The 12400-nt window shown below is 42.4% G+C and overlaps 1 protein-coding gene across 2 annotated transcripts in view; it reads right to left on the bottom strand.

Annotated features, from left to right (window-relative positions):
* The window catches only part of USP7 (ubiquitin specific peptidase 7), a 70579-nt gene that overhangs the window by 35889 nt on the left and 22290 nt on the right, over positions 1 to 12400 (bottom strand). Inside the window, exon 1 of one of the 2 annotated variants that reach the window (XM_049902787.1) lies at positions 523 to 611. Coding sequence is in view for 1 of the 2 variants with exons in the window: in XM_049902786.1 (XP_049758743.1) it covers positions 523 to 627 (105 nt within the window). In the remaining variant the exon portion in view is untranslated. Of the gene's footprint in view, positions 1 to 522; positions 628 to 12400 lie in introns of those variants that run through there. The other variant, XM_049902786.1, reaches the window with a different exon arrangement.

Consider the following 12400-nt stretch of genomic DNA (forward strand, 5'->3'; position numbering starts at 1 on the left):
TCAAGTAGAAGATACAGACCAGAGGTTAGTGCGGGAGAATGAAGCCCAAAGCTTGACTCTCATTTCACACCTCACGGGAGTGGGGAAGGATTATCGGCTACAAACAACTGATATACACGCTACAATGACAATGCAATGGAAAGCCAAGTTCCAAAGTCTGAAGTATCTTGCTGCACACACAAAGGAAAGGAAAGGAGAGTAAGATATTGTTGTTCTGAATAGGATGCCACTAACAGTGGCTGCAAAATTGCAGGCATGAGTAAATACCCATCTGTTACACAAACTCCTGCGCTTAAATCTTCTCGCCTAGGCTGGGGACAATCAACTCACCTTGGAATTTGTAGGCAATCTTGCGATTCAAAACCAGAACAGGCTCATAAATTTTCCTCAGACACAACCCCCTGAAAACTAGCTACTCTGAAGAAACTCAAGATGTACTCAAGGAAGAAACACGGATCGCATCTGTTTTTGTTTCCGACAAGTTTTCAGCCCACTGCAAATAAGCCAGCCACAGGAACTTACCATCCTCCATGTCTTCCTCTGCGTTGTTATGCCCGTCGCTCATGGCTACATTCCCATTGATAACAGGGCTTTGAGTAATCCTTGGTGGGTCATCCGTATCTCCAGCTTTCAAGAAAACAAAGAAGTTCCATGGCTTTTACTTTCATGACTTAGATTAAATAAACAAAAATGTATTTATTTACGAGAAAATTTCCAGCCTCTATTAAGTTCCAATTACACCATAATAAAAACATCTAATCTAATCCAAAAAGTGTTCTCTACTAGTGTGTTCACTAAATAGGAATGTTTGTTGCTTTCAAAATGCTGACTGGAATTTGAACACACAATAATCTGCTCCATTTGCAATATTTAAAACTTGATTTTATGTAAAATTTATTTAACTCATTCTACTACAGGCTTCTAATACTCTTAGATTTAAGAATCTTTATAAATTGATGTGTGGAGGTAGAAATTTCAAGTCATTATTTTGCAATCCGTTTCCAACACATTAAAACTCAATCCTAGAAAAAATTTTATTGAGTTACTAAATATATACAGAACAGTACAGATTAAACATTTTAAGCTTTTCACCACGGACACATGTCAGTACCTTAAACACATCACACTGTCCTTCTCAAAGTGTCACTTGACAATTACTGGATAATGAAAGCAAAGTATAAATCCATGCCAAAACCAGGGCTGGAGTTCTGGGGGCACAGAGTATGGAGTGGAGGACTTACTGGAAGATGGCATTATGAAGCGTGTCTAGAAAGGATTGAGAAACCGATAAGCTGATTCTGCCATTCTACATGCTTGCTAAAATCTGGCTCAAAGGCATTTACGTATCATCAGAAGCCAAGGTTCAAAACTTTTAAGCAAAAACTGGCAAATATAAGGTGTAAACTACAGTTATAACATTCTCATCACTAGTGTTATTCATTAATTCCAAAGGGAAAAAATGCAGAACAGAATTTCACATTTTCACAGACTCCAGACTTTTCTGAAGCCACAGAAGCTGGATGAGCCTCTGAAACTACTGTTTTGAGGTAATCTTTAAACCGTAAACCAAAAACATCCCCTGAAGTCTTCTTAAAACCAAACAATATTTTGGCTTAACTAGTAAAGAATGTCTGCCTTGAGCTCTGTGCTCTCTTAAGATCTATCTATATGGGATCAAATTGACAACAGCAACTCGAAAGATGAGATAGGAACCTTAGGGGCTGTGAGTTTATGTTAATGGAGGAGGCACAAATCAGAAAAGAAGGGTGAGAATGGCTGCCCTACTGGAAGAATGTTATCAATGTCACTGAATTATACACATACAAATGGTTGAACTGGTGTATGTTTTGCTGTGTATATTCTCAACAATGTCAACAAGATAAATAAAATAAAAAAGGAAAGAGAATCTTATACTGACACAGGCCCACCAACTAAAGAGAAAAGGCTATGGCAACACTTAGGATGTAAAGAGGCTCTACTGGATAAAAAGGCCATACTTCACATATAACTCCACCTTTTCTTCCTCATATACAAACAGCTCACTGGAACTAACGCTGGCCCCCATGCTAGAAAGTCAGCATTCCCTGACATTAGGCACTCCAAAAGAAATTAAATAGTCTCGGGTACAAACAGGAGATATGCGACTTTAAATAGCCAGGTAAGTATGCGCCTGGTCTCCCAAATTTCAGAGCCTTTCTGCCATTTGGACCTAGTGTAAGGGTTGATTCAGCACCACGGATAGCAACCCTTCCCTCTCTAGGCGCTCTCCAAAATCCCAAACTATCAGATTGCTTCATAAAACCCCCACAAATAATTCCTGATGGTATGTAAGTCATACTTTTATTTTCCTTTTAAGGATCTCAAACACTTTGGAAATTCTTCGAAGCCAAGAAATAAGTATTACCACCCAAACTGAGCTTTGGTGGCAACCATTCTCAATCCTGAGTCTCTTAAAGCTGTTTTATTAAATATTAATATATACACTTAACTAAGTTAAAAGCTATCTTAAAGAACATATATATATACACATATATACATATATATATATACCTTTGACCTGATCCCTCCACCATCACAACCCTCTGACCAAAAAAAAAAAAAAGGGACGAGGGTAGGCAATCGGATTACATTCAGTAGAGAGACAGGAAGGAGAGAAATTGTTTTTGCTGGTACTTAACTAGCTCAAACTGCAAATAAAATATTGTGATGTGCTTAAGAAAAAAAAGAAGAAAACTAACATGTCTTTAATCCGTATCTACCCTCTTAAAACTTTTTTACCCTCTTAAAACTATATCATCTTAAAAATGCTTTATGAGGAGAAAAACCTTATGGAGCCTTGTTAAATAAATTATGGAACATTCCACCAAAGAAATATTATACAGCAATTTAACAAAAAAGGTACTCAATGTATGTATATGGAAAGTTCTTTAAATTGGGGGAAAAAAAATCCAAGATACCAAGCAATATGTATCACGTGCAATCTTTGTTATAAAAAGGAAGAGGGGTGTGTTAGAACAAAAATACATCAATTCTTATTTCCCTTTACGCACATAAAGAAACCCCGGGAGCATGGATACACAAGAACTTATTAGGAGGCTCTGTAGAAGCAGCAGTAGAGATTTGTCAATTTTTCATTGCATACATACATACGCTGCAGGACATACTCACTCTATGTGAATGTGCCATAAATCTTAAAAAGATTGCTTGAAGTGTACCTGATTTTTAAAACTTAGTTCCTCAGTTCAAAGCTGTTCTAGTGTAACTGCTTTAAGACATGATTTATAACGCAAAAATGACAAATTGATATTTTCGTGCATATAACACAAGGCATCGTTCCTAAAACAAGGACGATAAATATAACCAGTCTAAACTGTTTTAAGTCATAGAATTCTACAACTGATTCATAATTCTGACACAGAGACAAAGCTTACAGTTTTCAGGAGGTCACGTGAATTCAGATTATATGATACAAATAAGTTCAGGTTATAGCTGAAAGAAGGCAACTTTAAGGGCTTGTTTCAGATGGAGTGCTTTTTCACCAAAAGTCATGGCAATCATAAAAATCATGAGATCTGTGAGTCACCATCACAACATCTTACTTCACAGGGTGAGAAGGGAAAAATAAATTCTACTCTCACTTTTCTGGTAGTAGGATTAACTGCAATATGGTGACTGAAGAAAGCCCAACATATTATAAACGCAGGATCTTGTTCTAGTGTTAATCAAGGCAGGATTTCTTTACAGGCGGGCCCTACGAGACAAGGGAAGCTGAGTTCTACCACTGAAACAGCTTCTTCTAAGCAGCAGCACTCCCATCTTTCACAGACCAAGGTATACATTCATGCTGGGGTGACCAGTTTGCTCTTTTCCACCCCTCAAACTCAGAGAGATGGTGGTCGAGGCCAGTGGCTGTGAAATGACGACAGCTCACCGGTCGGCCCACCACGTGTGTGAGGAACACGATCTGGCCCACAAAGGGCCCCACAAAGCTTCCAACCAACTGCCAAGGGACCTTTCAGGTAAGTTAGCAATTCAAGTCTAGCTCCTGAGGGACCAAGTATCTAGTTAAAAAAAGCTCCTCATAAATGAGTTAGTTCAGCAGGAGGATTAAAAATTTAATTAAGACACAGAAAATCCCTGGACCAGAATTAAGTGACAAAAGAGCCTGATATCCACACAAAGTTTGTACTAGGCTTCCAGAAATATCCTAAACCCTAAGGCAGTAAAACACTGCCTCCTTTTATTACCAGACAGAAGAGGAAAGTGCAAGATTGGCATGTCTGTACATTTACCGCTATATAGTGATCCCCCTCCTTTTTGCCCGCCCCCGTTGGAATTTTCTCAGCAATTTGTTAACTCTGATTTCACCAAACATGAATGAAAATACTTACTTTTTGACACAAATAATAAGACTGGGAACACAGTTAATACATGGCAAACACCAATGACAATAGGCAATACTTCAGTTTAGACATGTCCCTGATACACTAAATGTAGGAAAAAAGTAAAGCAATTAGCATTCCAAAATACACACATCACATCTAGAAATACAACAGAAAACAGCTTCCATTACTTGTGATTGGGAAACCTTTGACAACAAATCTTGTGATAAGTATAAGAGACATAATTGTGTGTGTGTGTATAAAAGTCACAAAATATCTTAATAAAGAGTAGCTTTAGAAACACATGAAAAGCTACCTTAGCTAATTATAATCCCTACGTTTCCTCCTACTTTACTGAGGATGCTAATGCTTACTTATATTCAGCTTTTCTTCCCACTAACTTCCATTTGTGATTTAAAAATTTTTTTTTAACTTCCATTTGTGATGTCATAACCCCCCCAGAGAACACATATCAATTGCCATGGAAATGATGGCCAAAGCACAAATCTAGCACCTGAATCTCACTCCTGGATGAGATAGCTGATGAAGAAAGCAAAACTGTCAATTTGTTGGCTCTGACATTTTCTGCCACCTCACAAAAAGTTATCAAAACCTTCCCTAAACACTTACAATAAGACCTTGCAGGCATCCAGGCTAGAGTCCGTGTACTACCACCAGGTGGTGCCTTGGCCACACCAGACTCCTCCTTAAATTTTCCTACTAGTGATAGAACCTGTGACCAAAATCAGGGCTCTATTAAGACAGCGGACCACTCGGAGCACGCTGGCCAATGCTTAGTCCCTAACTGGTTGAATGGAGCCTTACAGAACTACTTCTACCCTCAGCTCCATCAGTTCACCTTGAATCCAAAGTCAACCCCCCTTCTGGCTCAGTCCTTATCTCCTAGCCCCTGGCCTCATCAGGCATCTCTTCCCTGTTTCCTTTGTCCTTTCTTCCAAGGGCAGGAGGAGAATGGGAGAGGAAAGAAATGAAAGCAGAATGACACCATGGGTCTCCAGATTATACCTCTTCACCAAAACACACTCTACCTTGCTTGAAACCCCTCACCCTTCTAACATCAATAGAGACACAATTCACTCACCCCAAGTTCCATGCTACCCTTCAAAACTGGTGACAAACCTTTCTGGCTAGGTTAGCATTCTATATATAATGTAACTTCATAAAGTTTAGATCACACTTCTTAAACTATTCCGAAAAAAGCCTAACGTTCTTCACAAATGAAAAAATAATTTAATTAATAAACATTTCTGAACCTATTTAAGAACATTACTGAAAAACAGGAGTTAACAAGATAAATTGGAAAACCAGTGTCTTTCTGTATATAAATTTCAGTCCCACACTACTTTTGACTGGTAACCCCAACCATATCCCAGAAGGGCAGTTTAGAAATGCCCATAATTAGTTCTCCAAATTCATCAGCAGCACAATGAGCCTCATCGGAAATCAGAAATCACCTTCTCCTCCAAGCCTGCGGTTCCCAGCCATGTCTGCATGGCTCTGCGGTAGAATGTACTGGGGCTGGCGGAGGGGAAGGTTCTCGTGTCCACATCAGAGTGACAGCATAGAATTTCTAGGAGATTGACCTCACCATTCTTTTTTTTTTTAAAGCTCCCACAAAATTCTGGAGCTTAAACCAGAAACACAGTCAAGCAACTCCATTAATTTAGATAATTCCCTTCAAAAGGCAGAGTGGTCCAGGAACCAAAAGAGGGCACTGATGAAAAACTGGTGAAATCCGAAGAAGAGCCTGGATTTTGGGTAATAGTAATGTACCAACACCAGCTTCCGAATTGTGATAGAAGAACTCTGGTAATGTAAGGTGTCAACAAACGGGGGGACCAGGTAGAGGGGCATGGGAACTCTGTACCAACGCTCTTGTATTAACTTTGAAACTTTTCTAAAATTACTCCAAAAAAAAAAAAAAAAAGGGTTATTTAAGAAGAGGCAGAGTAGAACGCCTTGTCAAGCCAAAGGAACCAGAAACGAACTGGTATCAAACTTGTAAGCGAAGAGTTGCAGCATCATGCTTCCATATGAAGTTATGTCTTAAATTCTCAAGCAGTTAAAAGCAGGAAGAAAAAGCAGTTGAGAGTGACTGAAAGGCTTCCCACACAGGTGCCGGGGGCAAGCGTGGAAGAGTGGTTGTTCATGATGGAGAAGAGCCCAGGTCTGTGTCTGGCAGGGGCAGCAGAACACATCCCCAAAGGTGAGAGAACTTAAAATGTGCTCCAAGTGTTCCGTGAGTCAGTAACTCACAGGTACTAGGCTCTGCTGCATGCCATGCCTGGTATGAACATTCTCGGGTAATCATCACCACCCGCAGAGGAAGGCAGGGTAGGATGCTTTCCCCACTTACAGGTTGACACATGGCTTAGAGAGTTGTTGCCAGCAGACCAGGGTCACAGCTAGGACTGGAGAAATGGCACTGTCACAAGGGGAACTCTGGTCTCTTGGCGTCTGGAGCTTCTGCTCTTTCTCTACTTGCCCCCCACAGGTACGACCCAGCCAAATGTCAAAACTAGTGGCCTTTTCCTTAAGGAGGAATGAATGCTTGCTGCTTAGATAAAGTACAAGTTAGGTGGAGGCTCCACAGTAATCAAGAGGCACTAAGCAGGGAAAAATCGGGGGAGAAAGGGTCCTTAGCAAAGAGGTATGGTACTCCGGCATGACTCAAGTTCCTTACCTGTACATGCTTTTAAAAACACACTCCTAAAAGTGTTGCTGTTTGTTGGCAGGTGCCTTCGAGTGGATTCCAACTCATAGCAACGCTGTAGGACAGAGCAGAACTGCCTGATAAGGTTTTCTAGGCTATAATCCTTACAGAGGCGCCCTGGTGGCACAGTGCTTAAGCACTCAGATGCTAACCAAAAGGTCAATGGGTTTGAACTTGCCACATCCTTCTCCCACAGAGAGGCTGGTGAACAGCTTAACCACTGCACCACCAGGGCTCCTCTGTAAAGATTATAGTCTAGAAAACCCTATGGGGCAGTTCTGTCCCACAGGGTCACTATGAGTCAGAATCGACTCGACAGCAGTCAGTTTGGTTTGGGTTTGGAATCTTTACGGGGGCAGATCGTCAGGATTTTTCTCCCACGGAGCTGCTGGTGGGTTCGAACAACCAACCTTTCAGTTAGCAGCTGAGCGCTTAACCATTTGCACCACCAGCACCCCTTAAAAAGAGTGTACTCCTGTACAATTTCTACTTTATCAGCCTGATTTCATTTTTAAATTAAATTTTTTACTTGGAGATTATTTAGATTTACATGCAGTGGTGAGAAATAGAGAGAGATCTGTATATGCTTTAGCCAAAAAAAAAAAAAAAAAAAAAAACCCCACTGCCGTCCAGTCGATTCAACTCATAGCAACGCTATAGGACAGAGTATAACTGCCCCATAGAGTTTCCAAGAGTACCTGGTGGATTCGAACTGCCAACCTTTTGGTTAGCAGCCATAGCTCTTAGCCACTACGCCACCACAGTTTCCATGCTTTAGCCAGTTTCCCCCAATGGTATCATCTTGCAAAACCAGAGTACAATATCGCAACCAGGATACTGACGCTGCGACAACCCACTAATCCTATGCAGCTGTCTCCATACTGTCTTGGGCTCATCTGTGGACATTCAGTTCTATGCTGTTTTATCACGTGTAGGTTTATGGGTTACCTCCACAGTCAAGACACAGAACAGTCTTGTCACCACGAGGATCCCTGATGGTGCCCTTTCATAAACATACCCACTTCCCTCCTGTGTGCCCCTCCTCTCCCATGACCCCAGCAACTAGTAATCTGTTCTCCATCCTTATATTTTGTCATTTCAAGGATATTATATATAAATGGACACACGATATGTAACCTTTCAGGATGACCTTGAGATTCATATTGTATTAACATCTCGTGGTGGCACAGTTAAGTGCTTGGCTACTAACTCAAAGGTTGGGGGTTCGAACCTACCCAGAGGCTCCATGACACAGATGGATCCATTTGTTTTTCAACCATTCATATGCTCACATATGGAAACCCTGGCGGTACAGTAGTTAGCAGCTGCAGCTGGTAACCAAAAGGTCGGCAGCTCAAATCCACCAGGCACTCCTTGGAAACTATGGGGCAGTTCCACTCTGTCCTACAGGGTTGCTATTGAGTCAGAACTGACTCGATGGCAATGGGTTTGGTTTGGCTTTCTGGATGCTCACATATGGGCCGTTTCCATTTTGGGGCTGTTATAAATAAAGCTGGTTTCACGTTTATTTTCCTTTTAGATTTTTAGAGAATGAAATGCTCACAGGAGCAAGGCAGGCGATGCGAGGATGAATAAGGAAGGGAACTACCTTTTGACGTGTTTTCTAGGCTTTCTTGGTATTCACACACACATATGCACAATGTGCACACACCTTTCTCATGGGAAAAAAAGGCGTACTAATCCTGTTACATGGACTAATTATAATTACAGCCATTCAAAGTCAGCATTCACATACATATGTAGATATACACATGAATTTAATGTTTACTAGCTCCCTACCAGATCATGATTCACTCAACCACCCCCCTACTGATGTCTGTTTCCAGCTTTTGTTTGCTAGTTTCTCCAAAAGATGTTTCGACAAACTCTACTATGACTTTGGTCCTGCTGCCTCCCTACGTTTATAACCAGGTTGTCTTCCTCACGTATTATCTAGCTTTCCTAGCTAGCCATGCTCTTTCCAGTGGCAGTTATCGACAACGCATCCAAGAACTGCTACCAGATGGCTCTGAAGAGCTATACATCACACGACCAGCCTCCTGCACGGAAGTTCACATGCTGTCCTGGAGAACCCTTTCTGCTTTCTGTCTCTCTCACAGCTCCACTGCATTTACTTTGAAGAATTCAAGCATCATCAATTTCCTGATGTTCCAGTCCACACACACACACACACACACACACACACACAATCCTCAAAGTACAGAAACCTAGCTCTAAGCTCACCAAGAGAAGCAGGAAAGACAGCTGCTCCCCCAACTGCCTGAGACAGAAGGGAATGTGCCAAAAATGATCTAGAAGTTGAGCATAACAATCTAGGGTTGTTTATCACAGAGGCAGGCTGTTTGAGAAGTCAGGGTAGCGATTACCTGTGGGAACAAATGCGAGGGGGTCTGATGGGTAGTGTCCTAATTTTTGACAAGGGTGATCGTTACATGGGTTATGGTTACTTTGATAACACATTAAGAAGTCCTTTTATGACTATGCGTCAGTTATACTTTAACAGAAAGTTTTTTAAAAATAAGAAAATGAGTGTGTAGCTGATGTGAAGGACCCAGGCTGAAAATGGAAGCCATAGAGCCCACCCACCATGTTTCAGAACAGAATAATTTATACATCCACTGTCTTTTTTTATTCTCAAATCCACCTTGGAAAAGTTTCACTGAAGAGGACATTTAAGTTCAGAAAGGCTAATGAGGTGATGGTCACCAAGTGGCATAGCTAGAATTTAGCTGTGTCCCTCCTGAAGTGGTGGCTTTCCACGGTACCACAACACCTCTCTGGAGCTCTCTAAAGACACTGCAGGGACTAATAGTCATGCGTGTCCACAGTACCACAGAACTTGTCTGGAGCTCTCCAACGACACTTCAGGGACTAATGGTCATGCATGTCCACGGTACCATAGAAGCTCTCTAGAGTTCTCCAATGACACTTCAGGGACTAATGGTCATGCTTGTTCACGGTCCACAGCAGCCCCCTAGAGCTCTCCACTGACACTTCAGACTGACGGTCATGCAGGTCCACAGTACCACAGCAGCTCGCTGGAGGTCGCCACTGACATGTCTGGGACGCAGGGCCATGTGGGCCAGAGGAAAAGGGCTCTCCTGAAGTGCACGCAGTACCTTAAGGTTTTCCCTGAGTAACCTTCCCTGGCACCACCAGCCTGCAGCTGGAACGGGAGGCAGAGCTTTTATGACAGAGGCCCCGAACAGGAAGTGCCATGGCTGGGAATTCCAACGGCATTCCCAGGGACAGGGACAATGGCAACCAAAATCAGAAACTCCTCAGAGTGGGGAGTTACTCAAGGAAATGGTTTCTGGACACTCCTTTTCTGCAGGACAGAAGGGAGGCTGTGGCATGAATTGTAGTCCCCTTCAGGGGACTCTCTCTCTAAGACAAGGCTGGGCTGCAGGTGGGACACTGGAATATAGCCAGTCCTTGGACAGAACCCGGACGGAGTGAAGGAACAACTTTTTAAAAAGGATAAAAATCAAATCAGGATCACAAGTCTGAATGGCTTCTTCTTACTACTCCGAGTCTAACAGAACTCCTTTCTCTCTTCCAGGATCTAACGGCTGGCAAGGTTACCACCCTTTGTAGGCAGCCAGTAGGTAGAAAAGAGCAGGTGTTGATCAGGCAACATTAACCTTGTTTGCCAACAAGTGTGACATCGGCAGTCACAAAGACCACACTGCCTCTGGGACACAAGGGAACACCCACTGCTCCTTTTGTGGCTGACCAGGTAGGTGAAAGAAACCTCTTTCAGAATAGGGAATTTCTGAAAGTGTTTTCTAAGTACAAAACTTCAACTCTGGCTCAGAAATAATCCTTACAGATCATGTCTAATCCATTATAATGACACTACCAAGAATTTCATGGTCCCCCTGAAAGGTGGGCATGCCCTATTTGTCGGCAATTACTGTAACGACTCTATTAACGAAGACATCTTAATTATTCCCTTGCTAACAAATTTCGTTCCAAGACAGGAGTGACTTCTGAAGTAAAGGCATGCGTGTATTTCCCGCCCACTTCTCTCAGTCAGCCTGCTTCTCAAGGGCTTCGGATGTGCCCAGAGCTGGGCTGGGCCCTCCTGGAGGTTCAGCAGGGAATTAGACAGACAAGCCCTCGGATCTCATCGCACTTACTTTCTAGTGGGAGGAAACCAGTGAGACTTTCTCCTGGTGATGATTGTCACGGAGGGAAAAACACAGTAAAGTGACAGAGCCAGGGGGCTTGGGTATGTACCACTGGCCATGAGAGAGGAGACAACATCTGAACAGCCTTCTCAGAATGAAAAGAAGCCGATAAGCAAAGGTCCTGGGGAAGGAAGTTCTAGATGGAGTGAACAGCCATGCGCTGAGACAGAAGCCAAGAACAGTGGGCAACAGGGGAGGGTAGAGATGAGGTTCAAGATGGAAGGTGGGCAGGGCCAAGGCCTGGAGGGCCCTGAAGGCTATGATAAGGACTCTGGCTATCATTCTAAAACATAAGAGGAAGCCACTCACAGCCTGTCAACCTGGAGCCATAGCAAGCTTGGAATAGAGGCACAGTATGTCTATGGTTTCCTTCGGTTGTATTAACAGCAAAGCTGTGTGGCTCAGCTGACATCAATAGACTGAAGTGTACTTGGTTTTACTATTTTTATGATTCTGTACACTCTGATTAGTTGGCTGGAAACCCACTTCTTTGGTCCTTTGCTTTTGGGGGCCACTGCTGATCCTGAGGTCAGTGCCTGCCCAATTTCAAGTTAGTGGAGCCTGAAGGTATGAAGTAGACCCACTTCATTAAAATTCAACAGTTAGCACCATACTCTGAAATAAGTCTCATTTAAATTAGTTACATGAAAATAAAGTCCCCAAAGAAAACCACATATTAACTTGTGTTCTTTAAATAAAACTATCTGTTTGGGGCTTTCGATTTGGCTTCACTATGTAAAATCTTCTGTTCCCTAGGGGACCATCCTATCAATCAAATTCAGCCATAAACAGTGACTGCCTGCACACTTGTTTTCAAGGTTGTGTTGGGCACTGGGAGGGGTATAAACTACCATACACCTGAGGAGCTTATAACTCTACTGCCATGGCCTTCTTTCACAAAAAAGAAGCCGGATTATCTGCTAAATTGTATAGCACAAGAAAAGATGTTTTGGCACACCTGGCCAGGGACAGGGCTTCATGGAAGCAAACAATACGGAAAAGAAGTTAGAAAGTAACCACAAAGTGTGATAGCCACAGGATTAAGATCTAAAATATAAGGAGTTCCTAAA

Source organism: Elephas maximus, chromosome 12 (assembly GCF_024166365.1).
Source record: "Elephas maximus indicus isolate mEleMax1 chromosome 12, mEleMax1 primary haplotype, whole genome shotgun sequence".
NCBI classification, from domain to species: Eukaryota; Metazoa; Chordata; class Mammalia; order Proboscidea; family Elephantidae; genus Elephas; species Elephas maximus.